This window comes from Colletotrichum abscissum (genome assembly GCF_030869225.1).
Source record: "Colletotrichum abscissum strain IMI 504890 chromosome Unknown Scaffold_8.1, whole genome shotgun sequence".
Lineage (NCBI taxonomy): Eukaryota > Fungi > Ascomycota > Sordariomycetes > Glomerellales > Glomerellaceae > Colletotrichum > Colletotrichum abscissum.
In genome coordinates, this window is record NW_026850525.1 from 487,698 (window position 1) to 515,503 (window position 27,806).

At 53.6% G+C, this 27,806-nt stretch overlaps 10 protein-coding genes across 10 annotated transcripts; 8 read left to right on the forward strand and 2 right to left on the reverse strand.

Moving 5' to 3' along the window:
• Positions 1-451: 451 nt before the first annotated feature.
• CABS01_04176 (NADH:flavin oxidoreductase/NADH oxidase) lies at positions 452-1,828 on the forward strand (the record flags this gene model as incomplete). The annotated part of the gene is made up of 2 exons (XM_060537547.1): positions 452-1,138; positions 1,211-1,828. The coding sequence occupies 2 exons, from the start codon at positions 452-454 to the stop codon at positions 1,826-1,828; spliced, it is 1,305 nt and encodes a 434-aa protein (XP_060390392.1).
• Positions 1,829-3,105: 1,277 nt separating this feature from the next.
• CABS01_04177 (shikimate/quinate 5-dehydrogenase) lies at positions 3,106-4,242 on the reverse strand (the record flags this gene model as incomplete). The annotated part of the gene is made up of 1 exon (XM_060537548.1): positions 3,106-4,242. One exon carries the CDS (start codon positions 4,240-4,242, stop codon positions 3,106-3,108), a length of 1,137 nt encoding a protein of 378 aa, XP_060390393.1.
• A 491-nt stretch (positions 4,243-4,733) lies between these two features.
• Positions 4,734-6,061, forward strand: CABS01_04178 (uncharacterized protein; the record flags this gene model as incomplete). The annotated part of the gene is made up of 3 exons (XM_060537549.1): positions 4,734-4,760; positions 4,815-4,873; positions 5,686-6,061. The coding sequence occupies 3 exons, from the start codon at positions 4,734-4,736 to the stop codon at positions 6,059-6,061; spliced, it is 462 nt and encodes a 153-aa protein (XP_060390394.1).
• A 1,207-nt stretch (positions 6,062-7,268) lies between these two features.
• CABS01_04179 (cytochrome P450) lies at positions 7,269-9,033 on the forward strand (the record flags this gene model as incomplete). Its single annotated transcript, XM_060537550.1, has 4 exons — positions 7,269-7,343; positions 7,433-8,212; positions 8,317-8,631; positions 8,701-9,033. The coding sequence occupies 4 exons, from the start codon at positions 7,269-7,271 to the stop codon at positions 9,031-9,033; spliced, it is 1,503 nt and encodes a 500-aa protein (XP_060390395.1).
• Positions 9,034-11,187: 2,154 nt separating this feature from the next.
• CABS01_04180 (uncharacterized protein) lies at positions 11,188-13,303 on the forward strand (the record flags this gene model as incomplete). The annotated part of the gene is made up of 4 exons (XM_060537551.1): positions 11,188-11,856; positions 11,917-12,644; positions 12,701-13,037; positions 13,103-13,303. The coding sequence occupies 4 exons, from the start codon at positions 11,188-11,190 to the stop codon at positions 13,301-13,303; spliced, it is 1,935 nt and encodes a 644-aa protein (XP_060390396.1).
• A 662-nt stretch (positions 13,304-13,965) lies between these two features.
• Positions 13,966-15,465, forward strand: CABS01_04181 (uncharacterized protein; the record flags this gene model as incomplete). Its single annotated transcript, XM_060537552.1, has 9 exons — positions 13,966-14,064; positions 14,121-14,150; positions 14,211-14,301; positions 14,361-14,402; positions 14,453-14,607; positions 14,656-14,693; positions 14,754-14,891; positions 14,950-15,369; positions 15,420-15,465. 9 exons carry the CDS (start codon positions 13,966-13,968, stop codon positions 15,463-15,465), a joined length of 1,059 nt encoding a protein of 352 aa, XP_060390397.1.
• A 1,726-nt stretch (positions 15,466-17,191) lies between these two features.
• Positions 17,192-18,306, forward strand: CABS01_04182 (SURF4 family protein; the record flags this gene model as incomplete). Its single annotated transcript, XM_060537553.1, has 4 exons — positions 17,192-17,358; positions 17,444-17,556; positions 17,616-18,109; positions 18,169-18,306. The coding sequence occupies 4 exons, from the start codon at positions 17,192-17,194 to the stop codon at positions 18,304-18,306; spliced, it is 912 nt and encodes a 303-aa protein (XP_060390398.1).
• Positions 18,307-19,465: 1,159 nt separating this feature from the next.
• CABS01_04183 (uncharacterized protein) lies at positions 19,466-21,518 on the forward strand (the record flags this gene model as incomplete). Its single annotated transcript, XM_060537554.1, has 3 exons — positions 19,466-19,919; positions 19,989-20,027; positions 20,092-21,518. The coding sequence occupies 3 exons, from the start codon at positions 19,466-19,468 to the stop codon at positions 21,516-21,518; spliced, it is 1,920 nt and encodes a 639-aa protein (XP_060390399.1).
• A 493-nt stretch (positions 21,519-22,011) lies between these two features.
• CABS01_04184 (RNA recognition domain-containing protein) lies at positions 22,012-22,740 on the reverse strand (the record flags this gene model as incomplete). The annotated part of the gene is made up of 5 exons (XM_060537555.1): positions 22,012-22,169; positions 22,230-22,319; positions 22,377-22,504; positions 22,569-22,625; positions 22,694-22,740. The coding sequence occupies 5 exons, from the start codon at positions 22,738-22,740 to the stop codon at positions 22,012-22,014; spliced, it is 480 nt and encodes a 159-aa protein (XP_060390400.1).
• A 2,669-nt stretch (positions 22,741-25,409) lies between these two features.
• On the forward strand, positions 25,410-27,223 carry CABS01_04185 (methyl-CpG binding domain-containing protein 4; the record flags this gene model as incomplete). The annotated part of the gene is made up of 2 exons (XM_060537556.1): positions 25,410-26,175; positions 26,235-27,223. 2 exons carry the CDS (start codon positions 25,410-25,412, stop codon positions 27,221-27,223), a joined length of 1,755 nt encoding a protein of 584 aa, XP_060390401.1.
• Between the last annotated feature and the right edge of the window lie 583 nt (positions 27,224-27,806).

Sequence of the window (27,806 nt, forward strand, 5' to 3'; positions counted from 1 at the left end):
CTGGAGCATTGAGCCTAGAGATAGAGGTTTCGATCCAATAGCCGTTTGATTTGTTGCTCGCCATGCTCCATATCGCCTTCTAGATGCCGAGGTGTTTGTTACCAACCGACCTTACCCTGCCCACTACCCGCATCGACAGCTTTACAAATCAGGACAAGTCTCACTCGACTGCTGTGACGACACGGAATATAGGTTCCCGGGGTTCGATCCGGCGCTTTTAGCCTTGTAGATAAAACCCCTTGACGACCCTTCTCAGATCTATCTTTCTGCCCGCTTGCCTGTCAACAGTTCATCAACTCGAAACCACTGGCCAAACGTCCCACCCCCTCCGCTTCAGACGAAGCATCGCCAGAAAACGCCGCAAAACACGGCACCTTATCCCCGCATAATCACCCTCGTCTCTGGTCTCCTCTACGCAGGCAAAGGAACATTAACCCCCCGGACGACAACCATGACCGGCACCGCCAACAAGGCCGCCCCAGGCGTGCCGTTTTACACCCCGGCCCAGGAGCCCCCCGCCGGCACCCCCGTCGACGCCCCCGCCGCCCCGACGCTCTTCCAACCCCTCCAGATCCGCGACCTGACCCTCAACAACCGCATCTGGGTCTCGCCCATGTGCCAGTACTCCGCCGACAATGGCCACATGACGGACTACCACCTCGTCCACCTGGGCCAGTTCGCCCTGCACGGCGCGGCGCTGACCATCATCGAGGCCACGGGTGTCGAGGCCCGCGGCCGCATCTCCCCCGAGGACGTCGGTCTGTGGCAGGACTCCCAGGTCGCGCCGCTGAAGCGCGTGGTTGATTTCATTCACTCGCAGAACCAGGCTGTGGGTATTCAGCTTGCTCACGCCGGTCGCAAGGCGAGCACGTTGGCGCCGTGGATTACGGAGGTTAAGGGCAAAGCTCTTGCGCTGGAGAGCGAGGGCGGGTGGCCCGATGACTGTGTTGCGCCAAGCTCGATTCCGTTTACCGAAGGATGGGCTACGCCGCGGGAGTTGACTCTCGAGGAAATTCAGGGTGTGGTGAAAGCCTATGCTGAGTCTGCTAAGAGGGCTGTCGAGGCGGGTGTCGATGTCATTGAGATTCATGGCGCGCACGGCTACCTGATTACGCAGTTCCTCTCTCCTCTGACCAATGTAAGTTCTGACCCCCTCTTGACCCTCCCATAATGATACAATGCGGCACAGAAAATACTAACACAACTCCAGCAACGCACCGACAAGTACGGCGGCAGCTTCGAGAACCGCACCCGCATCCTCTTTGAAGTCATCAAGGCCGTCCGCGACGTCATCCCATCCGGCATGCCGCTCTTCCTGCGCATCTCGGCGACAGAATGGATGGAGTACGACGGCAAGCCCTCGTGGGTGGTAGAGGACTCCATCAAGCTCGCCAAGCTCCTCCCCGAAGCCGGCGTCGACTTGCTGGACGTCTCCTCCGGCGGCAACAACGAGGCGCAAAAGATTGAGATCTCGCCGTACTACCAGGTCAGCATCGCGGGCAAGATCCGCGAGGCGCTGGCCGCGGAGGGTAAGAAGCTGTTCATCGGCGCCGTGGGCATGATTTCGAGTGGCGAGATGGCGCGGAGCATCGTGCAGGCCCGGGGCTCTGGTTCTGCGGAGGCGAATGGGCATAACGGTGTTGATCAGGGCAACGCGGCGACGTTGGAGGTTGACGAGGAGCACGGGCAGGTGACGCAGGCGGACGCGGTGTTTGTGGCGAGGCAGTTTTTGCGGGAGCCGAATTTCGTGTACAAGATTGCGGACGAGATTGGGGTGAGGATCAAGTGGGCGAATCAGTACCACCGGGCGCCGCGGAGGAAGCATTGACTACATGGTCGGAAGAAGGAGGGCGCGAGGCTCTGATACGAAAAGGAGATGGTGGTGATGATGCAAGTGGGTGTAGAAAAGAGACGAAAGTGAAGCGATAGTAGTCTGCGTAGAACCCAGATGAAGACAGACAGATAGATCACCGCCTCGAGGTGGAAAGAGAAGCATCCAGTAGATGGATCCTGAGTGTCAAAGATGGCTAGACTTTTCAGAGTCCTGGAATAGATTTTGAGTAATGTTCATGTTTCCACCTGCTTGACTTTGACATGAATCTTAGGCCCATCTCCCTCTGACATTTTTATCCTAGCGGTTGATAAACAGATTACCCGTGCGAGGGGGATTCGACACATGGATAGAATATTGTTAGAGTATTAAGAAGTCGGAGTTGATTTGATCTACTTAATCAGAGTGGCGAGCATTTTGAGACGATCTTATTCCGACGGCTAATGGCGACGAAAATATCATCTCTGTTGATAAAGTGACTATATCTGGCATAAGAACCTCTTTTCATCAAGATTTCATAGAGTACGTTCATCTTCTTTCACGGGTTATCATATTGCCTTTCTTCCGTTACGAATACGTGAAAAATGATTGTCCGTATTTAATAAAGACGACTAGTATAAATATATCTTATTTGTTCTTATAGCTCTCTAATTTCAGCATCTATCCTTAGTATTAACTCATCTCGCCTATACGATTCATGAACGAATACGTTGACGAGAACGGCTTATGCCTAATAGAGAGGAGAGGGTGTAGCTAAGTGAACAACTAGGTATGTTATGTAAGAGGCTTTCCCCCTTTGGTCACCAGGGGAATCAACAATAATCAGGAGGCCCATTGGTGGATGGTCACATCGCGGACGCGATTGTGGCACTCTCGGTATCTGAGCCGTCGGTGGTTCCGATCTGGACTCAACATCATGTGATGGTATAAGATGTTGTATGGAGGACTCTGGTACCTTCCTTATGCCCGGCAGTTGAAGAAGCATTGTCTCCAATAAGTTGTGGCTGGCTTTTACGTTCGCTCGTTGACCAATAGGCTTTTTCTTGTATAGTTACTTAGCCCACACCTCTGGCTTCTCATTATCTTGACTCCTTGGTAGGAGAGCCCATTGATAGCCTGGACGAGATGAGCAAAACATGGCAAGAACGTACCTAACGTCACGGAAGGGGTCAAATAGTTGAAGACTGAAGCTCACCACCACGATTACAGTAGCGGAACTTGAAGTGCACTACGGAGTATTTGAGACTCTATTGTATTTGATATCTGAAAACAACTTAGAACTCTGGCAATATCGTGCCAACCTTGTGCTTCGCCGCCAACTCGAGAATGACCTTGCCCAGAGACAAGTCCATGATGCCAATACCGACACTCTTGTACACAATCAACCCTTTCTCAAGCCACTCCCGCAGCAACCCCGCCTCACCCTCATCCGCCTTGCGAAGCTTATCAGTAAACTCACCCACCTCGACAATCTTCTCAGCGGGGATCTTGGCCTCCACCAGCTCGCCAGCCTCCAAGAAACACGCCTCGCGACTGTCCACGAAGATGACGCCGTCCTTCTTGGCCCCGCCTTCCGTAGAGATGAAGGCTCCGAGGGACGTGTCAACAACAGCGCGGAGGAAATCCGGGTCGAGCTCCTTCATGCTGAGCTTGTACGATCCGATGGCCGAGATGTACCGCGTCTTGGCCGGGCCGCGCTCCGAGGTCAACCACTCGGCCGGGAATATGCGCTGCGTGGACGGCGTGGTGCAGAAGATGACGTCGCTTTCCTCGACGGCGGATCGCAGTTCGGCGTTGCCTGACGCGCTGTCCGGTGTCGCTTCGACGACGGTGAAGGTCACCGAGTCGGTGTTGCCCACTCCGCTGGCCTTGCTCATGGTCTGGAGCCGCTGGATGAGCTTCGCCGGGCGCTCCTTTGAGCGGTTCACGATGGTGATGGTCTTGATGTCCTGCCCGCGGAGGACGAGTGCTAGTCGGAGATGCCACAGCGCCTGCTTACCGGCGCCAAAGACTACGATGTTTGCCGTCGCCTGGCGGTACCTGTACAGCAGGATAGAGCCGAGCGAGGTGCGGAACGCCGTGAGTTCCTCGGCGTTGATGATCCCTACAGCTTTTCCGGTGCCGTCGCAGATCGTGAGGACGCAGCGGAGGTCGGTGGTCGCAGAGTTGGGCGGCGGGAGGCCCACGATCTTGACGGACATGCCGCCTTCCATCGTGGCCGGCATGAAGAGGCCGGTGGTGCCGTCGGGCCTGACGACCGCGGCGCGGTGGGGCTGGTACTGCGCTTCGGGGCCGACGGAGTAGGAGAGGAATGCGTCGGTGAGGACGTCGGACATGAGGGCCACGTCTTCTGGGCCGAAGCCCTGGAAGAGCTGCTTCACGTTGTTGTCTGACAAGACTGTGAAGGCCATGTTGGTTGCGGATGCGATGAACTGTCAATGAGTGATTGCTTGAGAATTCGAGAAGAGAGTAACTCTTTCAGATGGTCCTCTGTTCGAACGAAATCTCTGAACTATTTCCTGTTAGAAAGAAAGAACTGAAAAGGCCTTGGGTGAAGTGGTACGAGTCTCGGTGCGGACGGAAGTAAGCCGGTGACGCTCCGATAGTTTTGTACTGTGGGGATCCCGATCGGTCCCCTGTCTCCGTGGCCCGATCTCGGATGCCTCGCCTCGGCGCCTCGGTGTGGCCCCCTTTCGGGATGACTTGCCGGTTCGAATGAATAAGGTAAGCCGCTTCTGCCCGCAAGTTGCAGCATCGTGTTGAATGCGAAAAGTCTGTGAAAATAAGCACCCTCGGACAAACCATCCGACCTAATCATTCCCTCGTCTTTGCATCTCGAGAATAGTCACTCAGGCGTTTCTTGATGTCTTGCTGTTGAACTCTCCGTCATGCAAGCCACCCGATGAGGCAAAAAGCCACAGGAGTGCATGTGAGTTACACAACAACGGTTTTCGATCAGGCCGTCTTTCGAGTAACAGCACAGGGAGCTGCCAAGCCTATAAACTACGCCGAGCTCTTGACAGAAGAGGGCAACACTTCGCTGTATGTAGGGCATCGTCATAGTCAGGTCATTTTATATCTCATCGAATCAAGCTGGCTTCAAGCCGCACTTGCTTCGCCGTGCCGGCAGGTGGGGGTATCATTCGGAGCCGACTTGCGCCAGGGCCGATGCAAGATGGACGATCAGTTGACAAGCTTAGGCTGGCTGGCATTGACATCTTGCATCGTGTCGGTTATCGCAGACCCCCTTCCCTCGCGCGTTACTCACGAGTTCCTGCCCAAGAGAAGGAATAAAGGAGCTCTTCGGCAGGATATTGCCAGGTTGTTTGAGAGCTCAGCGACGATGGCTGTGTTTATTCCGGCAGCAGTCAGGTTGCGTTAGGATATGCTGGCTTCAACGGAAGAAATCAAATGTGACTTGGGCATTCTCTATTCAATGGGCCAGGTGCCTTCTGTTACATTGAGACTTCGAGTCAGGAATGTGCGAAGCTCCTCGGCGTCATGTTGGACGAAGCAAAATCTCATACTAGAACACCGAAGTGTAGTTCGGCCGCTTTGAGAGTTCTTTGGAGATGAAACGAACGTCCCTGTGTTGAGCCCAATGATCGGACCGCTAATTACTGCCCATTCAACCCTCCCACACCCTCACGTTGACGAGGGGGGACAATACGCGACCACCACACCATCTCGCAAAGTGTCAGAAAAAGCTGCCTTTGCCTAACACTCCGCCGATGGTACGGAGATATAGCTATCCTCCACCGGTTCGGGGGAATGAAATTGTCAGCAGATTAGCGTCTGTCACATCCGCCGTCCGCCTTCTGATGACATCTGACTGTACAATCGCTCCGGAGAAGGCGTCCAAAAGCCGGCGCCGTAACAGTAAGCAAAAGCAGCCGTGCCCTCGCCGCCCGTCCGGCGGCGCAGCAAAGAGAAACGGCGGACTTCCAGAGACCAAGGTTCAAGAAAAAGTCGGGGGACCGCGAGGTCTTCGGCAGGTTTTTGGCCCCCAACCCCACCAAAATTCCAGAGAAGATATCCGCCTTTTGTGTCACCGTGCCATGGTTTACAAGTTCATCCCCGCCCGTTGCGGACTTGAGGCGGGCCAAGACGCGGACAATGGACGAAGAGCGAAAACGGGCGAGCAGCAGGGATGCCGCTTCTCGGGGCCCGGGACAACGCCATATGCCCGCTCATCTGCCCGTTCGAACCAGAGAGCGCAGAGGTGCATAGGCGGGACTGCGCGTGCGTGTTGTCGCTTCTGAGACAATCTCTGCACTCTTGGAAACAATGGAAACACTACTGCGGTGCAACGTCCAAGGTCGAAGCATGGCAACGTCGTGCATATCCGTGTCGCTGTATGTCAACTTGTCAGGAGTAAAAAAAACCTGTCAGTGCCTCGAAAAGTTCTTGGACGGTCGACTAACATCTTAGACTGACTTCATACCCCGGCAAACGCTGCCGGTCCAGATCCCCGTGCCAAGATGAACTTGGTGGCCCACAGACCATTGACTCCAGTAACTCAACTTGAGCCCCAGTGCCCCAGAATTGTCAGTGTCATAGAGTTTACGAGTCTCGGAGCCGAACTGCCCTCTTCAGAAAGAGACGACTTGTCATGACACTCATCGTAAAACCATGGGGGGCAACAGTAACACGATGCGGGAAGGATCAGGCATACCCGTTTCTCACCCGCCCCTCCCTGCAACACGTCGACTGCCGACAGGTTCCCTGGCGGGAACGACATGGCCTTCCAAGCCTCTTCTCGTCCTCAAAAAGAGTGGACGAATAATAAGTTCCGACGAGTAAGGTTGGCTTCCTAGTGGTAGATTGTAGATGGGCACTAGTCGATCACCCATGCCGGGGAACTATGACGCGCGGCGGGCCGTGGTCGCTGGCGCTGATATTAGCCTGCCTCGCATTCGTGTGAGTGCGTAGCGAAGATGGCCCTCTCGCGTACTGACAGGCGCGGAGGTTGCCCATTCACCATTGTACATTGAGCGTCTCGTTGCATTATGCAAGACGGTCTCTTGACGGCTCCGCGTGGGGAGGGAGGGGGAAGGGGGAAAAAGAAAGAACCTGCGCCTTGTTTGAAGTTTTGCCTGCCAATGGCCTGGCCTGCGGATACCATGCACTGCCAATGACCGGTAAGTGTATAGTAAACATTGTGACGTTGTAATCTGTAGGGATTTGAGGGCCATACTGTCATGTCGTACTCCCATACTTTGGAGTCCATATCGATGAAGACGGTCCGAGTGGCATATAAGAATCCCCACTGCCCTCCGCGTTTGAGACCTTGAGAAGACTCTATCACCATACTCTACTACTATTCTTGCAGAAATCTCCCATAAAAAGCAGCGGCGAAAACCGATTCGTTCTCGGCAGGTTGCGTGCCGACGTCTCTTCTCTTCTAGACACACAACATAGAAACAGCGCACCCAAGATGCTGTCAGATATTCAACCCGGGAGCTCCAGGCTCTCGCCTCTTATCCTATGGCCTCTAGTAGTAATCTCACTCGTAAGTCGACATATCCCTGAGCATGCTAATCTCATAGCCTATCTTTTCCTCTACCACCACAGAGTTGAGCAGGTTCCTAACAGTCTCAGGTTGTCATCGGCCTCCTCCTTCAAATCATCTACAACGTAACATTCCACCCTCTCTGCAAATACCCAGGCCCCAAATTATGGGCCGCTACCCGTATCCCCTACGCATTGATGGGCGCCCGCGGCCAGACGCACAAGGAGATTCTCGCTCTCCATCAGTACTACGACGCCGAGATCATCCGCGTCTCGCCTAACGAGCTCTCCTTCCAGCACCCAGACGCGATGAAGGAGATTATGGGCCACCGCAAGGGCAAGACCGAAGAAAACGCCAAAGACCCGGACTTCACCGACAAGAACCACATGGACATCATCTCGGCCAACCGCGAGGACCACTCCCGCTACCGCCGCATCCTGTCGAACGGCTTCTCCGCCAAGAGCATGCAGGAGCAGCAGCCTATCATCAAGAGCTACATTGACCTCCTGATCGAGCGACTCCACGGTATCTGCAGCAAGGGCCCTGTTGATGTCGTGGCGTGGTACAACTACACCACCTTTGACATTATTGGTGATCTCGCTTTTGGACAGTCTTTCGGATGCCTTGACAAGTCTGACTACCACCCCTGGGTCAAGCTGATTTTCACCAACATCAAGATGATTTGTTATGTCAACATTGCCAGGGGCTTCAAGGTCCTTGAACCTATCCTCAAGGCCTTTATCCCCAAGGAAGTCATGAAGAAAGGCATGTCTCACAGGTTGTTCGTCCGTGAAAAGGTCGACCAGAGAGTATCTCTCGGCACATCGCGGCCTGACTTTGCGGAAACCATGCTGAAGAAGGGAGCTCAGGTGAGTGCATACTCCATTAATTGTCTCTGGATACATACCTTGGCACGGACGAGCAAGCGATTCCACCTTGTTCGGTTCTCGAAAGCTGACACGACATCTTCTAGCCAATGAACATGCCAGAGATGTACGAGAACGCAAATGTTCTCATCGTCGCCGGCTCCGAGACAACAGCGACAGCCCTGTCTGGCTGCACATACCTCCTTCTCACCAACCCGGACAAGCTGGCTAAGCTGCAAAAGGAGATCAGGACCTCGTTCCAGAACGAAGATGAGATTGACCTCCTCAGCACCGCCAAGCTCGAGTACCTCCACGCCGTCCTCGAGGAGACTCTGCGGTCTTACCCTCCCGTTCCCGTCGCTCTGCCGCGTATCACGCCGCCCTCTGGACAAGAGATTCTTGGACAATGGATCCCTGGAAATGTGCGTTCCCGGAAGCTCCCTCCCCCTTTCCCCTCCTCAACCAAGCTAACAACCACATCTCCCCTCCAGACCACAATCGGCGTCGCTCATTGGGCCCTCTACCACAACGAAAAGATATTCTCTAAGCCTTTTGAATTCCACCCGGAGCGCTGGCTCGGAGACCCGGCCTTCGCCGACGACCACCTCGAGGCCCTCAAGCCCTTCCACATCGGGCCCCGCAACTGCCTGGGCATGAACCTCGCCTACGCGGAGATGAAGATGATTCTCGCCAAGGTCATGTGGAACTTTGACCTCCAGCTGGCTGCCCAGAGTAAGAACTGGATCGACCACGACGTCTACCTTCTCTACAATAAGCCGCCACTGATGGTGCACCTGACGCCGGCGGTTAAGGCTGCAGAGTAAGCGGGGGCAAAGGATGCTTGATGGGTGCGTGATTTTGTGTGTGGCATTTTGAAGCCTTGCTTTTTCCTTTTAGCTTGTTGAAGGCCCAAGACATGGTGTTTGGTTTGGAGGCTGTTTTGGGTCGGTTAAACTCAGATATAGACCAGGTCAACTAGCAAACTACTTTCCTTCTTTCGGGTCTTTCCAACGTAATATGTGACAGATGATCTCAGTAGCTACAAGTTGTTTCCACTTACCTTACGTTTCTCTGCCTTCTTAGAAAAAGGCCAGATATTGTGTCGGAGCCCTCTCATGGACCAAACGCATTCGTCTGGGACTTTCAGGAGTTCGCACCGCATTGTTTATAAAGACCTTCACCCTGGAGAGAACTCATAGCCCTGGCATATAGTCCGGAAGAAGCACGCCCAGAGGTATACAACACGGCTGAAAGTCGATAAATTGTAATTGAATACCGCCACCTCTTTCTTCCATGCCTGAGTAATCTACAAGATGCAATACTCCGGAAGCCATGGAGTACTTAAGACACCAATGGGCTTTGCCCTTGGACAGAGAATATCATCAAGGTGATAAGGAAGGTCTGAAGTCTGAAGCCTGAGGGCCAAAACTGGTCGCGGTTGTCCTCATCGCCGCGTCTCAGTGGAATATTTGAATTCCGTTACTTTGCGCCAGCGAAACATCACGTGCCGGGAGTTGGTGCATGCTATTGAAGCTCGCTCCCAACATGAATAGTCTTATCAGAACGACATCGTTCAACCTTAAGGATACGCCCAATTGATACAAGATATCCACCGTACCGTCTCAAAGACACTGTACCAATTACTTGATAGTAGACTGCCATTTATTCTAACTATATTAAGCTGTGAAGTTGCCAGGTCTATGGGGAGCAATCTCCTGCCCAAAAACATCTCGTGGACTTTGCTGGAGACCTTGAACTTGATCTCATCACAATCTCGCGGCCGCTTCGAAGGAGTGCGATCAACAGTCTGCATGCATTCAGTGAACATCTAGGCCCAGACAACCAATGGTCAAAAGGTCGAAATGCCTAAGACTTATATGATAGAGTTGTCGATGCTGTCTACCACCAATTAAAGCTCACTTCGAGAAGCGGTCTGCGCGCCATCAGTGCTTGGCTTGCTTCAGCCGCTGCCGGTACCCCGCAACGCGACGCATGCGACAGAACGGCCCGCCCCGGATCCGAAAAGAGCTTCAAGCTGGAGGAATAGCTGGTTCCCAGGTCTTCCATACGCTGGAATGAACTTATTTCTTGAACGTCGCCCGTTTCTTCCACGAGTGGCTGAGCTGAAGTGAGACGAGTCTCACTTCTCTGGCAGAAAGGGACTTGCATTCCCCTTTACCCCTCCTCCCCTTCACCTTTACGGCCGGCAGTTGAAATTCCCGATAAGTGTGAGTAAACTCTCCTCTAGTTTGTTGATACACAGGTCAACTTTGGGACAAGCGCACGGAAGTCACGTTATCGTGTTGAACCACGCTCAATCAAGTCTCGAATCCCTCCGTCCGCCTTTGCACGGCCAGAACACATAGCTCACCCACAATAGAGATGGCCATCAAGGGAAGAGGAAAGGGTTGAGGAGTTAAAGCTGTATGTGTTCGTCAGAGTCTGAGTTTCAATAGCCGAGAGCAGGGTCAAGGAATGGCCACTGGCCGCCACTCGTTTCTCATTTCACGACGCCTATTCGAGGCCACATCTTCTAGGACTCTTGACTGTTCCAAAGCCGGCCAACTTTTTCCTCGTCACTTCAGCCGTAAACTTGACTGGCGGTCACCTGCCATTCGATACCTTATTCTGAAGATCTCGTTCTTCTTGCATTATCGTCTTTACCACAAAAGAATGCCAATGCCATATGTTCGAGTCCGCGAGATATGTCTCTTTTGCTAGCACATGGGAGCGGTGAGTTGACAATGATTGTACCTCAGCAAAAGAGGACTATCTCAGATGACGAATGCAACATCGTGAGGGGTAACGAGCAACATTGATCCTCGACAGTACTCGAGTCCAGAGCGAGGTTATAAATTCGCCTTTCTCACCCGGTATCATACGTCTTGAGCATCAAACATCGACATCTTATTCTTCTTCTTCAAATTTTGCCTTCGAATCAAGACGTCAAGACAGCTCTCAGATGAATCTCAACCATCATGGCATCCGGAACGTATCCCATCAAGGGTCTCCCTGTGCCAACTGGCGGGCCAATTCCTCAGCGGGAGGAGATCACGGCCTGGCGCAACAACACTGAAAACGCCATTAAGGTGTCACTGTTCATCCAGGCCATGAACATCTTTCAGGCTATGGACCCAGACGATAAGCTCTCTTATTATCAGGTAGCTGGAATTCACGGTCTTCCAGCTCAGTCTTGGGACACCGACCCAGCTCCCGACCCGAATCAGAAGATACCCATCAATGGCACGCCAGAGTTCTACTGCCCCCATGGATCTCTCATCTTCCCTACCTGGCACCGAGCCTACCTCGCTCTCTTCGAGCAGTTGCTCAGTGGTATCATGCAAGAGCAGATTCTCCCGACCATTGCGGACAAGGTCGTGCGAGAAGTCTGGGCCTTGGAGGCTCAGCGTTGGCGCATGCCTTACTGGGACTGGGCCGCGCCTCAGGAGTATATTCAGTCCTGTGGAGTACCCGAGATCGTGTCCCAGCCCAACGTCAATATTATTTCTCCAGGAGGTGCTCTGCAGTCGGTACCGAACCCTTTGTACAAGTTCTCAACTTCTGTCATCAGTAAGTTCAAGGGGACTACACCTGTCATGGGCAATTCCATGGCGTTTGGCAAGTGGGCAATTTTGAACGATGATGCAGTAAGTCGATGCCTTTCAGAATTTAGTCCACCCTTGGAGTATCGAGCTGACTTTGTGTAGTTCTCTGAGTGCTCAGGCACTAGCCGTTATGGGATCACCGACAAAAAGACTCCGACACCGAAGGAAGCTTTAGGCGTCGAGAACAACAGCTCCGTTGCTAATGCTCTCGAAACACCTCAATGGGTCAAGGTGGAGGGGTCGAGATTGGATCCTGATATGAAGGGTTCTCTCCAAGATCAGGTCCATCGCCTTTTGACACCGGGGTACTTCGCAAACTATGCCACTTTTGCTACTACTGAATACGCCAACAATGATCTCAACCCCCCTCCCGCTACCGGCTGGTCGTCTCTCGAGTTCCTCCACAACTGTATTCACGTCTGGACCGGTGGAGCAGACGTTAGCCCAGGTATGGGCCACATGTCTGTACTCACGGTTGCCGCATTCGATCCTATCTTCTGGCTGCACCATTGTAACGTTGACCGGCAACTGGCCATTTTCCAGAAGCTCAACCCGGAACATTGGTTTGATGGAGGATCTCCAACCAAAGATGAGACAGCAGATGGTCCTCTGCACCCTTTCCATTCTGATACAAACGCCACCCTCGTTACGTCGAACGTCGTGAAGGACATCACGAGCTACGGCTATACGTACGACAACCTCAACGTCCCCGTTGACGATTTGAAGAAAGCCATCAACGAGAAGTATGGCGGTCTTCGAAAGCATCTCAACAAGAACCCTAATCTGGAAGGACGGACGAATGATTACCTCATCAACGTCCAGTACGACCGGTATGCTATTCAGCCCCTCATTACTTTTTGACATTTGCTGACTACTATTCCTCAAGATTCGCCTTGAATGGAAAGAGCTATGCCGTCCATTTCTTCCTCAAAGGAGATATTCCCAGCGAGCCTTCCAAATACAGAGGGTCGCCTAGTCACATTGGCAGCATCCACACCTTCTCAACCAATTACTGGACTGCTGGCAACAGGAACGGGGTGGACTGCCAGAACTGCCAGAGTCAGCAGGAAAGGGGAGTCAAGGCCAAGGCGCAGATTCCGATCACCTTGGAGCTGTTGTTCCGCGCTGTGAGCAGCGATGACTTGTGGTCGGATCTAAGGAATCTCGAGTCCAATCATGTTCAGCAGTATCTCGAGCAGCACTTGAAATGGGTTGTTGTTGCTGTAAGTCTTGCGCTCCCACGAAAAGCCCAAGGTCGTGCCTCGTTGCTAACCAAATTGCGGGACAGGTGCCAGGAGAAGTTGTCCAGACGGAGAACCTCCCGGGTCTCAAAGTCGTGGTTCACGCAGGCAAGGGTCACCACCCGGAGGACACGACTCAACCGTCCAAGTTCCACAGCTACAGACCCATGTGGAGTGTCACGCATGGCAAGGCCGGTGGAGCGCGGCGCGAGGATAATGTCGTGCATCCTGATGAGCTTCAGGGCTAGACTCGGGCATGCCGGAAGACGTCGCTCCGGGTCGGTTGAGATCCACTATACCGTTCGGAGGGCGGAGCGGCTCCGGGGCTTGAGTTTTCGTGAGACGTGGCTTCCGACACCGGGCGGTGAAATGGTCTTTTTCATCAATATCTACTACAATAAACAAAGTATCCATTACCCTAGGGTTCTCGTGAAGTAAAGCAAGGTCTTCGGCCTATGAAATGACCGCCAATCCGGTAGCAGTTTCTCTTCCTTGGTGTCTGCATACCTTAGACACGTGAGGTAAACCGGCAGTTGGTCGTAAATCTAGGACCAACATCTATCTATTCTCGCTGATCCGTCTGAAGAAAACCCACTTGGTTCGTATCGTCCAGTGAGCGGATTGGTAGGGCCGTCCAAGGACAGGGTCTCGAGTCATGGAGTCGGGCACTGCGACAGTGGCATCCGGGGTAAGGATTCGCTGTCGCTTACGGGTTGTTGGTCACCGACTTCTCGCTGTCGCATTGATACGAATAGTCTTGAGGTGAAAATAAAGAGGGGTATTTGAAAGCTACGGAGTTTCTCTGTTGTGGTTTGGCTGTCTTTACTAAATAAATCAAACTTTATTCCTGGGCATGAAGACTGCTTGAGTGAGCGGAGAGCAAACCTGAAACCTTCACAGAATCGTTGTCATGCCTTCGCCCAGAAGGAGCCCTGCGTCATCGAGTCCCGCTCAGCCTCAGTCGCCTCAAGACCATACCGAGAATGAAGCGGTACTGGCTGCAGAGGAGGTGATGAGTCCAACCTGTTGTTCGCAGTGTAGATATACTGATATGAGAATCTGCAGGCTGCCGATGATGCCACATCGGATTACGGAGTACGAAGATTTGGCACTGCCTCAAATATTTGGCAGACATGCTGATGATCGATAATGTAGGGTACCGCATCGTCAACGACGAGTGTAAGCGCCTCTATTCTCGACTATAGGAAGGAGAACGGCAGGACATATCATCGGTACAAAGATGGGAGTAAGAGCTTTGCTCCACCGAGACACCTTACAGTGTACAGGCTTCTGACGGACGTCTAGAATATAGCTATCCTAACGATGAGAGAGAGAACGACAGACTGGGTGAGTCTTCATCGCTGTGAAACGTCCAGAGCGGCTTCTCACGTAGGTAGACTTGCAGCACAACCTGTGGCTCCTTACCTTCGACAACCGCCTGGGTACCGCACCGCCAAATGACCCAGATTTTCCCGTCAATCGAGTTCTGGACGTCGGTACTGGAACCGGATTGTGGGCTATCGAGTTTGGCGATGAACACCCGGAAGCTGAAGTAAGCCCAAAACAGTCTTTGATCAAAACACCAACTGACGCATTCCAGGTTCTGGGCATCGATCTTTCAGCTGCTCAACCGGAGTTGTGAGTGTTCCCTGATCTACGCCGTTAGGTGAAGCTGTGATTATGAATTGACCATCTCAGCGTACCCCCGAATGTGAAGTTCGAGATTGACGATATCGAAGAACCATGGACGTTTTCGAGGCCGTTCGACTATATTCATAGTCGTCTAATGACATCCAGTCTCGCAGACTGGAAGAAATATCTGCAAAACTGTTACGAGTGAGCGGAACAGTGTCCGTATAGTCAGGAGATCAGACCAGTCAACTAACGCCTTCAGTAACCTCGCACCCGGCGGCTACCTCGAGCTGAACGAGATGGACCTAATCCCAACCTCGGACGACGGAACCCTCACCGACGATCTCGCCTTCACCAAGTCCCTGAGACTCCTAGGTGAAGCCATGGGGAAGCTGGGTCGTCCGTATCAGGACATACCGGAACTCAAAGACATGATGGTCGAGATCGGGTTCTGCGACGTCGTCCTAGAGAGGTACAAGTGGCCGACCAACTCCTGGCCGCGGCATCACAAGTACAAGGAGCTCGGCGTCTGGCAGAACGAGAACTTGACTGCAGGTATGGAGGGCTTCATCATGGCGCCCTTCACGCGGATCCACGGGTGGTCGAGAGAGGCGGTCCTCGTTTTTCTCGTCGATGTGCGGAAGGACATCAACGATCGAAATATTCACGCGTACTTTTCAGTGTGAGTTTGACGGCTCTGAAGCTCCGAGGGGATTCGCTGACTGAAATTAGGTATTCTGTATGGGGAAGGAAGCCGGCGGTGAATGAGGGAGGTTGAGTTTTGATGGAGGTTCTCATGACTTGCAGTTTCGTTCAGTTTCGGCAGGCTTTGTGCGAATGGCACTCACCCATCAGAAGTGGGTGAGCTGTTTGGATGGTTCCCCGTGCCTTTCAGTCCGCCTTGTTCTCAGAACATCTCATTCCGCGTGTAAATACCTCGCAGTATCTTCTGCCCATCATTTCTCAATTGCAAACTGGCCAGGTCATGTGTTCTGCTGAGAAACGAAGCCCGGGCGTGGTTTAAGATTCATGCTTGACTGACTCGCCTCACTATGCCATTAAGATGCGCGCCCTCTTCTAACCGAAAGATCCGACGAACCTCCGGCTCGATTGTAGTTCGAATATTAACAAGTATACGGACACTGGCATGGAGATGAAGAGGGCAATTGGTGAGAACATGCACCTAAGGCTCTAAGCTGTGATCGTTGATAACAGCTTTCCGCGAGAAGCCACCAACCAGTAAAGGAAGGTCGCAAGTGAGGCAAGGGATGGCCTGCCAATCAGGTGATGGAAGCTCAGAGCTTCAAGCAAGGTAAAAGTTGACAACTCACCACCTTCAAGTCCCTTGCCTGAGAGCTCTTCGGTCTGTATTGTGTCTCGTGCAGTATCAAGATATGAAGCCACCACTCACTCTTTGCAGGAAGTTGAGGGTTCGTATTCACCATGAACGGAATCCACGCTCGCAACCAATGTAAAACACACGGAGGCTAAAAGCGGGTTGAAGCTGGAGCTACCCAGGTACTCAGAGAAAAGAGGGAAAAAAAGAATTAGGCGTTCGTGCCGAATTCAGGGACAAAGCCGCGCAGGGGCCAACCGCCCACACGCAGTAGTTTAGAACGGGCAAGCGGCAAGGCCTCAGTGGCTCAAACGGATGGTTGCAGTCCACCGCCTGCGGATACGTACCTCGAACCGTAAACTCGTGGGCGGGCACATTGAAGCTTGAAGGTGAGGTGGCTGTTAATAAGGTGCAAATATAGTGGAGGTTACTGCTGGTGCCGCTGGAGACGGAGGCTCTCAATTGTGTGTGAGATGTGTGTGACCGGTACTTCTTCCCCTCTTGAGTACCTGCCCGGGAGCGGGCGAGCACGGCAAATATCCATGTACCGAAATGAGGTGCAGGTACATCCCAGCGACCTACCCGTTCTGGGTGCTCTGGTCTAAAAAGTGGGTACCTCGAACCTCTGAGCACTGAGCAGCCATCGCGGGAGGCTCGAAAGGACACATTGTACCAAATCTGAAGTCATCCACGCCATTCAGGCCAGCTTGCCCTCCGGTTTCTCCATTTCGTTCCCTTCGACACTCAAAAGTCGCTCCCCTTCTTTTTCGACACACCAAACCAAAGACCCTCCACAGCTTACGGCTCTGCCACGACAACTCTTCTCCCAAGAGCGCCAACGGTCTACCTTTGTCAATCCTTTCCTCTACCTCTCTGTCCTTCTCCTTCGTCGCAAACCCTCCCACCCCCAATTACCTTTGCCGAAACGTCAAGGTCAAGGCCAGCCCTCGGATCTCAACTGCGGTCAACCCTCTCTTTTTTTTCGCCTCACGGTTTAGACCCTCGTCTCTCCACCAGCAAACTCCGTCATTTTCAACGACCACAACGACGACTCGAAAGAAATAAAGTCGCCAGATCGAACAGCTGGTCTGTCTGTACCTTTTTGTGCAACAGCCACGTCTACCTCTCCCACGACCTCACTCCCTCCGTCGATCTCCCGCTCCCCACGATGGCTCAACAGAGAGGCCCTTCCTACGGCTTGGGTGCCGGTGGCCCCTCCGCCTCTTTCGGCGGTCCCAGTGGTGACAGCTCCGAGTCCAGCCCCTTGGATATGATCCGTCAACAGACAAGCAAGATTGAAGACATGTTGGACACTCTCAGCGAGCCAATCAAGCCGTGAGTTGGAACCTCGGCATCTTGACAGGGAGCTGTCGGATCGCTCGCCATCGCGTGAGCCATGTTGGCTAACCTTGCTCGACAGTTACCTGCCCGCCATTGGTCGCTTCCTGATCGTCGTCACCTTCCTCGAAGATGCTCTTAGAATCATTACGCAATGGAGCGACCAGCTCCTGTACCTTCACGATTACCGCCACAGTATGTCTGCAATGCTAACAATATCTGCGCCAATAATTGGATATGCTAACCTTGTACAGTTCCCTCGGGCATCACCCACCTGTTCCTCATCGTTAACGTTCTCGCCATGGTCGCATGCTCCACTCTCGTCATTATCCGCAAGTACTCCGACTACGCGGTCGCCGGCCTTATGGGCGTCGTCGTCACGCAGGCTCTGGGATACGGCCTGATCTTCGACCTTAACTTCTTCCTTCGCAACCTGTCAGTTATTGGTGGTCTTCTCATGGTCCTCTCCGATTCGTGGGTTCGCAAGACCAAGGCTTTTGCTGGTTTGCCCCAGCTTGACGAGAAGGACCGCAAGATGTACTTCCAGCTTGCTGGCCGTGTCCTGCTCATCTTCCTTTTCGTCGGCTTCGTCTTCAGCGGCTCCTGGTCCGTCTGGCGCATCATCACCTCCCTGGTTGGCTTCGTTGCCTGCGTCATGGTTGTCGTCGGTTTCAAGGCTAAGTTCAGCGCCACTCTCCTGGTCCTGATTCTCAGCATTTTCAACATCCTTGTGAACAACTTCTGGACTGTAAGCTTTTCCAAACGCCAACTTCCAATGCCCTACGTGTGTATGCTAATGATTTGTAGCTCCACGAGCACCACCCCCACAAGGATTTCGCCAAGTACGATTTCTTCCAGATCCTCTCTATTGTCGGCGGTCTTCTGCTGCTCGTCAACGCTGGACCTGGACAGTTCTCCATCGACGAGAAGAAGAAGGTCTACTAGGAGAAGAACTCCTGAGGAGGAAAAACACAAAAGCCCAGTTTCGGAAGGGCTGATCTCATACCTTTGGGGAAAAGAAAGACAGAAGACGACCAATATCATCTAGTCGCTTTCTTGGCATTACGAACGGCATTCAAAAGGCTTGCAACCTTGTTCCCGCACTGCAGTTGCATTTTTTTGGGCGTTGGGTCAACGGGATCCCATCGCCGCATATATGATGGGTAGACACAGAAAGGATTCAATAGTGGGAAAAGGACAGTTTCAGCAGCGCGCTTAGGAAATGGAGAAGATATATTCCAGTTCATACAAGTCTCTGCATCCGCTTTCACCTCGTGTCTACTGCTCAATGTCTTGCTGAAGGTCTGTCAAATAGTCTACCAGCTGGAGCTTGAGAACTTGTGGACTGTTGACCCCTAATCCTGGTCGAAGGCGTCCGCCAAGCTCCGGCACTAAGGCGAAGAAGGGGGCTGGAATTGGCTACTCGGTCGAAGTGACTTGCATCAAAGGGTGGCTACAACAATGAGGGGAACACAACCGTTCGGGTAGACTCTTTGCGATTGGGTGAGATTTGATGTGGATCATATGCAGGTCTTCAACGACCCCTCTAGGAACCCGTATGCAGGATGTCGAGGGACTGGCTTCATATGTTCCCGTTGCTTACCTTGTTCCTTTTCAACTATCCTCATTTGTTTTTCATGACCATCCAAATCTTTGTTTGTCAAGCCTCGGTTTGGATGGGTCCAGCTGAAATTTAGGACTCACTCGGTTTGCCTTGGATTTTGCTCATTTCAGCTCCAGATTGGACCACGCCGTGGGATACCTCGATACCGTACCGTCGTCGTAGAAAGCGGTGTAACCTCACTCTGACCCCTCCTCTCCGTGTTCCCACGTTGAGAGATCGTTGGCCCATTCTCAACGTAATACGACGATTTCGACTTCAACAATCGTATGCAGGAATTCGGAAATAACCTACCTCAGAGACGACACCCTAAGTCCTTTCTTTAACATTCGAAAACTCAGGCAAGATCACCTAGCACCAAAAGAAAAAAAAAGACACAAACCAACCCCTCCACCCAGAAAAAAAGCAGAGAACTATTACCCAATATCTGACGGGGGGAAAACCCGAGGAAAATCTCCAACAACTTCCTGTTCCCTCGCAAACATGGCCGAGGCAATAGGCACAGCAATAGGCGTGGTAGGTTTCCTAGGCCAGCTCTTTGACGGCTGCGTCAAGGCCTACGGCTACTTCTCCGCGGCCGCCAACCTCGACGCCGACTCGCAGCGGCTGCTGTGCAAAGTGCGCATCGAGGAGATGCGCCTCGTCGTCTGGGGCCGCGGGTGGGGCGTCGCCGAGGGCCGGCTGGAGGCGCACCTGAACGGGTTCAGTCGCGAGGCGGGCGATCCGCGGATGGCGGGGTTGGCGGAGGGGATCATGAGGGAGTTGCACGCTACCGTTACGGACTTTGGGAGGTTGAGGGAGAGGTATGGGTTTGTGGAGCATGGTAGTGAGCGGGGGAAGATCGGGACGAGTAATGGTGATGGTGAGAAGGGAGGGGAGGGGAAGAAGAGGGATTGGAGGAGGGAGATTTCGAGGAGGGCGAAGTGGGTTATTGCTGGTATGTTTATCTCTATTAATGTCTTGTTGTGTGCATGTTTCCAGGTCGCTAATCAGTGTGTGACGAAAGACAAGGAGAAGTTCACAAACCTACTGACGGACTTGAAATGTGAGCTCCTACTATCTACACTGTCCACACCACACTCATTCCCAACTAACACCCAAAACACCAGACTTCAACGACGGCCTAGAACAACTCTTCCCGCCCCGCCTCCTCCCCTCCCTCCACCGCTCCTGGCGCCACTCCCTCCTCGACTCGGCCCGCCGCGACGTAGCCCAGCTCGCCCTCCTCGAGTCCTCCTCCGCAGACTCCTACCCGCAGCTCACCGCCTCCGCCAACCTCAAAAAGCTACGCATCAACCTCGACGCCGAACCCCAGGCCTCCTTCCGCCCGACCTTCGCCTTCCGCATCCCCCGTACGGACCTCGATCTCAGCTCGTCCCCGCCAACGACGACGCCGTTGCTCTCGCCGCCGTTACCAACATCCCCCACCCCCGGAGCCGGTACCAAACGCCGCAACTCCTCCACCGCAAAACAAGCCTCATCACCCTCCTCATCCTCCCTGAACCTCCTCTCCCTAACAGCAACAACAAACACAACCCGCACCCACGCAACACACACAACCCACGGCCCAGTCCTCGTAGAATGGGTCGAATACGACCCCTCCTCGCCCGACGAGCGCTTCCTCCACCTCCGCCGCCTCGACGACCTCGCCCGCATGATGCACTCGGCCTCCTCCAACCACCCGGACCTACACACGATAGACTGCGTAGGCTACACCGACGACACGAACAACGCCCGCTACGGCCTCGTCTACCGCTGTCCCATGCTCGCTCAACCATCTTTACCTTCGGACTCCCTGCCCACAAAGACCAAACCCAAGACCAAGGCCACCACCGACACCGGAGCAGCAGCAGCAGCAGCAGCAGAATCACCACAGCCACAACCAGCAACATCCCACTCAACCCTCCACACCCTAATCTCCTCCACAGACCTCAAAACTCCAGACCTAGACGACCGCATAACCCTCGCATCAACCCTCGCCTGCGCCCTCTGGTCCCTCCACTCCCTAGACTGGCTCCACAAGTCCCTCTGCAGCGCAAACATCCTCTTCTTCCCCTCCGCCGCCTCCCTCGCAGCGACCCGCGCCACCACCGTCTCCGCCGCCGTCGTTCCAGATATCGGATCACCGTACCTTGCCGGTTTCGATGCCTCACGCCCAGACTTTGACGCCGAGATGAGCGTCAATCCGCGGAACCCTAGCATCCTCGACCTCCACAGAGATCCGCGTTCGCTGGGCACTGGCCTCGGGAGGAAACAGTACTGCAAGAGCTATGATGTGTACAGCCTGGGCCTAGTGCTGTTGGAGATTGGGCTGTGGAAGGTGCTGCAAACATACTACAAGCCGCATTACTCGGCGGAGAAGTGGAGGGATAGGGTCATTTTGCCAGTCTTGGTTCCAGGATTGGGTAGCAAGACCGGAAAGCTGTACAAGCAGGTGGTTGAAACGTGTCTGACAGCCAATGATGACATGTCCGGCAGTGAGGCTGGGCAACTCATGGAATGGGTGGTCACAACGTTAGAAAGCATACGCACATAGGACCCTAGATATTGACTACGACATCAGCGAAAGTCAGCTCGTGTAGTCCATTGGTGCCAGGACACAAGGGGAGGAGGAACACGAGGCCGGCGCCTCGGTTGTCATGCATTCTCTGATAGCAACTTGTAGTGTGAAGAGTGTCGAAGGATGGTGATCCACAAGCAAAGGTGATACGCCCCCCTCCGTTTCCCAAATCAGCAAAAAGGAAAGAAAAAATGATATAAAACAACACCGCCAAGGACCGTCGAGTTGTTTGACTGACTTCGTCCACGGACGGCTCAATCCGGTTTCCTGTCCCCTAATCGCCCCTGCCATCGCACAAGATTCATATCAGGTCGTGATACTCTCCAGGAGAGGTTGAGTGAGTTTTCGGGCGTTTGCCAAGCCAAAACCAGCGAACAAGAAAAGTTGCGCGTCTCTGCACCGTAAGAACCCCCGACCAGAACAAGGCTTGAAATTTTTGGCGGGTCATGTTTTACAACGACCCACCACCTCAAGCGCAAGTCTGGGCCCGGAGCGAGTTGGGGAGCACTCCGTCGGCGAATCGTACACCGGTTCTGGGTGCGCGCCCGGTGATGGTCGGCTTGCCCTTTCTGAGGATCGTCTTCTGATCCGGAGAAGTGGTTCGTTTAGATGAAGAAATAGACGGGCCTGCAGACGAGGTAGGTGTCTGGAGGCGTGCCGCAGACCCGTCGGATTGTCAATCGATACCGTGCTGTGTCTTGAGCTGCGCTAAACGAGCCTGGCGAGCCTCGAGGTCCTCTTTTGACTTGAGCATCTTCTCTGGCTGGTGATACAGAACTAGTCACCGAGTTAGTATGGATCCACAATTGTTGAAGATGATCGACAAAGACATACCGATGAGGTATCGGTTCTGGAAGTTGAAGCCGTTTAGCTTGTCGCAAGCTTGCTTCGCATCCATTACGTCTTCATAGACAACGAAGGCGGTACCCTTGGTGCCGCTTGCAATGCCCTGACGGACCTGTCTGTAGTAGGGGTCAGTAATGATGTCGAGGAAGGCGGTGTTTGTCATCGACGGGAGGTGCGTACCGAATTGGGCCGAATTTTCCGAACAGGTCGAACAACTCCTCTGGAGTTACGTTGTAGCTATGTCGGTGTCAGTCATTGATGCTGGCCGTCGCGTGGGTCATTGTCGAAGGATTGGTAAGGCTTACCTCAAGTTCTTCACGAACAGAGCTCTGTACGACAACCAGTCAGCCATGTCTCTCCCATCAAGTAGCACGCCGACCAGGGTAGGTAGATATCAATCGAACGGAGCACGGAATAGTAGGATCGAGGTAGGTAGTAGGCGAGGCCGGACGGAGGTGGTCGGCATGGGCCGTGGGGTGACCTTGGCCGGCGGCCGGAAGTCGTGTGCGGCCAAGGCAGGGAAAAGATGCAAAGATATACCAGCCTAGCAAGTAGGCAGATTCGCGACTGGAAGAAATCGGACTTACCGGTTGACTTCTGGGGCTAATTTACCGCCGCGACTACTCATCTCTCGATGCTCGGATGACGCTGAGAGTGTTCGATTCGGGTTGGTGAACGCTCGTGAAAAGGACAAGGACGCGCTGGGGGGGTGTGTGATGAGGGATGGACGGATGTTGGGATAGGATCTGGAAGTTCTTAGGAACAGCGAAAATGGGGAGTAGGCAGTAAATGAGGCGACCGGCTGGCGGGAGGCAAGGATTGGGCGAATGCGTCCACGTGACATGATTGGCCCCACAGACCGTCACGCGGTGGACCACTCATCATGCGTTCCCCGTCATGGAAGGAGTGGACGCACCAAGACACTTTGTACTGGGACAGTGCAGCAGGCACGGCAGGCCACACCTGCACGCAGATAGGTTGCGCTGGGGAACGGCACACTGCACACCGTAGGTACTGGGTACGTACCCGCTTCGGCTTTCCGCAGACGTGGCACCCGGCGAGCAGACACGCAGAGTGCGAAAGACGAAAGGCGCACCCGGGGCACCGAACGCCTATCTCGGTCTCCGCTCACTAAAACAACACTCGCCGGATAGACTTTGGCTGGCTCATGTCACTGCCACCCTCGATGTCACTAGGGTAATTGAGTAAATCTGGAGGAAAACTCGCGCACTTTTGCCATCTCGATAATGTCTCCGCTGATGGTGGCCAGGCACCTCAAAAGATTGGAATGCCATTTGCTGGTATGCTGGCAAGCTTGGTGGTGTAGGTGCCGCATGCTAACGTCTTGACGTTTCCAGCGGGAATGGTTGCCGGCCTCGACTGGACTTGCCCAGTTTGAGGCACCTCTGCATTCCCCGAGAACTTACAGGAAGTCAAAATACCTTAGAGACGGACGTTGGATTCGTCCAAAGCAACACCTTGGGTACCAGTACCTACCACTACCACTCCGAGGAGACACCTTGACACCGCACCGCTGGGCACCGTTTGGAAAAGCTACCGGAGCTTGAGCACGCCATACACTTACTGTAATCAATGCGAATATTTACGCTCACCATGGAACACGCTCGAGCAGACGATTCCCATGCACTGGTTCCTGAGGATCGCCGTCGCCCATTCCAAGTAAACCAGTCACTCCAGCAAAAAAGGTCGATGAGTGGACCTTTGTACAAGTCACAAGACTGGGTCCCAGATTGCGTAACTTGATCAATGCGATAACAGCCTGCCAACCAGGTTATCTCTGCTATCGCAAAATCTGGGGAAAGCGAGGAGGCTCTGGGTGAGGCACCCCTGTGGACAACCAACTGTTCGAGAAGGGGGACTTGGAACTTGGACAATTGCTGCTAGCATTGCTAGGCGTCTTGGCTGAGCCATGTATCCGTGCCTGATTGTGGTGGGCGATCTCCAATAAGCTGGGCCGACCTGGTTTATCACCAAGGCCCTCTGCGGCAATGACAGGCCACGAACACTCCCCTTCATGTTATGCCCAGCACCACGGCACCCAGGTACCTACCACATAGTACCTAAGATAAGGTACCTAAGGTAAGGTAAGGTAGTATGTCACTCTATGTATATGAGGTCGGGTGTTGTTGGTCAGCGATCTGGATAAATCCAGACAATAAGACCGTCATCAAGCATTCAAGTCCATGGCTTTCACGCGGATGCCGCCGTTTTATGAGCTCCCCTTTCTTTCATCGGCAGCCCAATTGTTTCAATCCATTCGCCTTCAGCCAGCGGCCGGTTGGTGTTTCTATTTTCCTACCTGAGGTACGGAGTAGACTCAGCGTCAAAGCCAACCAAGCCTCCCGGGTGCCAGGCTATGACGCTGAAAGGAAAAAAAAGGGGACCTGGCACGCCAGGGGATCCGCATGAGGCTAAACAACCACACCTCCAGCAGGTTTTTGTTCTGCGTTGTAGAAACGCTCTCCTGAAAACAGACCCGACTTCACCTCATCAGCGCCGTTGCTGTTGCAAAGGTATTCCTTAACGACAGACGGAATAGGCACCCCTCCTTCGCACCTGCCTTGCCGTGTTTCTTCCCCTGCACCTGCCGCAATCAATTGTTTTGTCCTTTGACGCTGCAGTTGAATGCTATTGACCACCCGCAGCACACACAAAATGGCGTCCTCAACGGTCCCTAGGCCTCACTTCAAAGGCAACTGAAGAAAATCAACCCCTTTAGATCACCATTGACGTCGGCCCCCGGACTCTCAAGTCAACCTCAGGTGCTTCTTCCTCAACTTTAGTCCACTGCCCTCTATCTCAGACCTTTCTCCGGAACAATTCACTTCCTTCCCAAAATACATCTCGCAACCTCGAAAAAACCCCATTTCTTCTCACTCCATCACTCGATCTATCACTCACACCACTCGCCCACTCACCCAAACTTTCACACCTACACACAAACCTCACATCACAATATCCGGTTCATTCGTCTGCGTCAGTCCATCCACATCATCAGCAATGGCGCATGCACTAGCAGACGACGTCTTCGTCGGATTCGACGTTCCCGAAATCGACAAGCCATTCTTGCTTGATGTCCTTGCTGCACCCGGCACCCCCTGGGACGAGAAGCTGGCCATCTACGACGTCGGTCTGTTCAGCGGATACGAGGATTGGAACCTGATGCTCGAGAGTGCGGCCTCATTGAAGGAGCAGAGCCCGGCTAGATCCCCTCTCGATGCACAAGATCTCCTAGCCTTCGTCCCGCGGGTGAAAGAAGCCACGCTAGCCGCCGACAAGCTGCGTCAGGGTTGGGCAGCGACTGACCAGTCCATCAAAAAATTAGCCACGCTTCTGCGGGTTCATCGATCAGGCACCGTTGCTGCTCCCCAACCTGCTGTCATCAAACGAGAGCGAGTGATCAAGCGAGAGGGCGTCTCCAGGCGCGGACGGGACGATGAGGAGGAGATCGAAGATGAGGATGCCCGACCCAACAGCCAACGAGTCAAGCGACGCAAAGTCGCATCCAAATCATCCACATCCCACTATTTCGCGCCACCCGCGGCCGAACAATCGCCACGCATCCAGCCAGAACAGCCATCTTCATCTTCATCTCCATCACCGCTCGCTTCCGACGAAGCTCGAGCCTACACACCGTCAGTCCTCCGTAACGGAATTGCCACACCTAATATCACGCCTCGCAAACAGTCTCTTGAGAATGAGGCCCCGAATGACACCACCGGGAATTCTCCGAAGGAATCGATCAGCGAGGCCCAGAACGCCGCTTGTGCGGCTAGCGGAGCGAATGGCGACGATGCCGGCGATTTAAAAGCCAGCGGCCCGCAGACAGCCAGGGATCTTCGGGCAGAGGCACCATCCTGGCCATCCCCGCCCAGCAGTCCGTCTCCGATGAACTCGTCCGAATTATTGTCCCCCGAGGACTTGAGCCGGATCAAGTCGGAGAATTAGGTCTTTCCGGCCCATCGCCGAGGCGGAAGACGGCCGTCACATCTCCCTTCTTCAATCTGCCATCACCAGCCAAACAGTCTCCTAAGTCGAAACGCGGCGCTGGTCTTGTATCGACGGTCCCCTTTCCGCGACTGACGGCACCAAAGTTTGGTCTCATTCAAGAAGAGTTTGCTCACGAGCCGTTTTGGCTGCTTGTGGTAGTGACCTTCCTTGTCAAAACAGCTGGGACGCTGGCCATCCCAACGTTTTACAAGGTCAAGGAACGCTTCCCAACACCCGAGGCCTTGGCGGATCCAGAGGCGACACCGACCATCATGAGCATGATTCGCCATCTGGGGCTTTCAGTTGTGCGAACAGCAGCGATACAGAGGTATGCTCGAGTTTGGCTCGAAACTCCCCCGACAAGGGGGATTGTTTACAGAGTGAAGAATTACGACAAGAGAGATATTGAGGCGAGCGCACTTCGACCCGACAGCGATTCTGAGCAATGCTTGACTGAGCTTCCTACGACGGAAGATGCCGACGATGCCTGGGAAATGGGTCATTTCACGCAAGGCAAATACGCCTTGGACAGCTGGCGAATTTTCTGTCGGGATGAGCTTTTGGGACGGGCCGACGACTGGAACGGCAAAGGCGTAGCGCCCAATTTCCAACCCGAGTGGATGAGAGTGCGACCCGATGACAAGGAGCTTCGGGCGTGTCTCCGATGGATGTGGATGCGTGAAGGATGGGAATGGAATCCTGTCACGGGCGAGAAGACAGTTCTTCGAGATGAGATGCGAAGGGCTGTGGATGAAGAGCGCGTGGGATATGATGATACGGGAGGTTTAAAGATTCTTGACGAGCCGCGATTAGCCTCGAGATGAGGCTTCTTTTGATTACGTTCGTCGAGGATCTTATGATGGGGTTCAGCCGTGGGCTGGAAATGATGATATTTGGCTTGATACCCGCACCGCAGAGGGTGCAGCGCTTACAGTATAGGATTGCGACCATACATGCCCGCCAGAAGACGGGCCTTTTCAGTATATCATAGTGGCTATGGGCATTAGATTCCAGGCCCAACGGGCTATCATGAAGTTTCTGAATACTACTCCAGTCATGACTTGTGCAACATCCAATGTTTACGCCACCATCCCAGCTCCTCACCGTTGAGTTACCTTTTTTCAGCTGTGTCAGTCTGGCTGTCAGCCAATCAAGATTTATGTTTGTCCCCCAAGCGGTCCTCTTCGTGGCATGACATTGCTGAATTTTCCCGATCGCCTTGCGAAGCCAAAATCTTGTCTTACACGTCGTTGCAACAACACGTTGCCTGAACGCGCACCTGAGAGGATGCCACGTTTTTCATCTCCCTCGATTCGCCGACGTGGCCGGTGGATATCCACGGCGAGTTCGGGGACTCTGTGCATGAAGTCAGAACATCATGAGGATCAGAAGTGAATGTCAAAACAT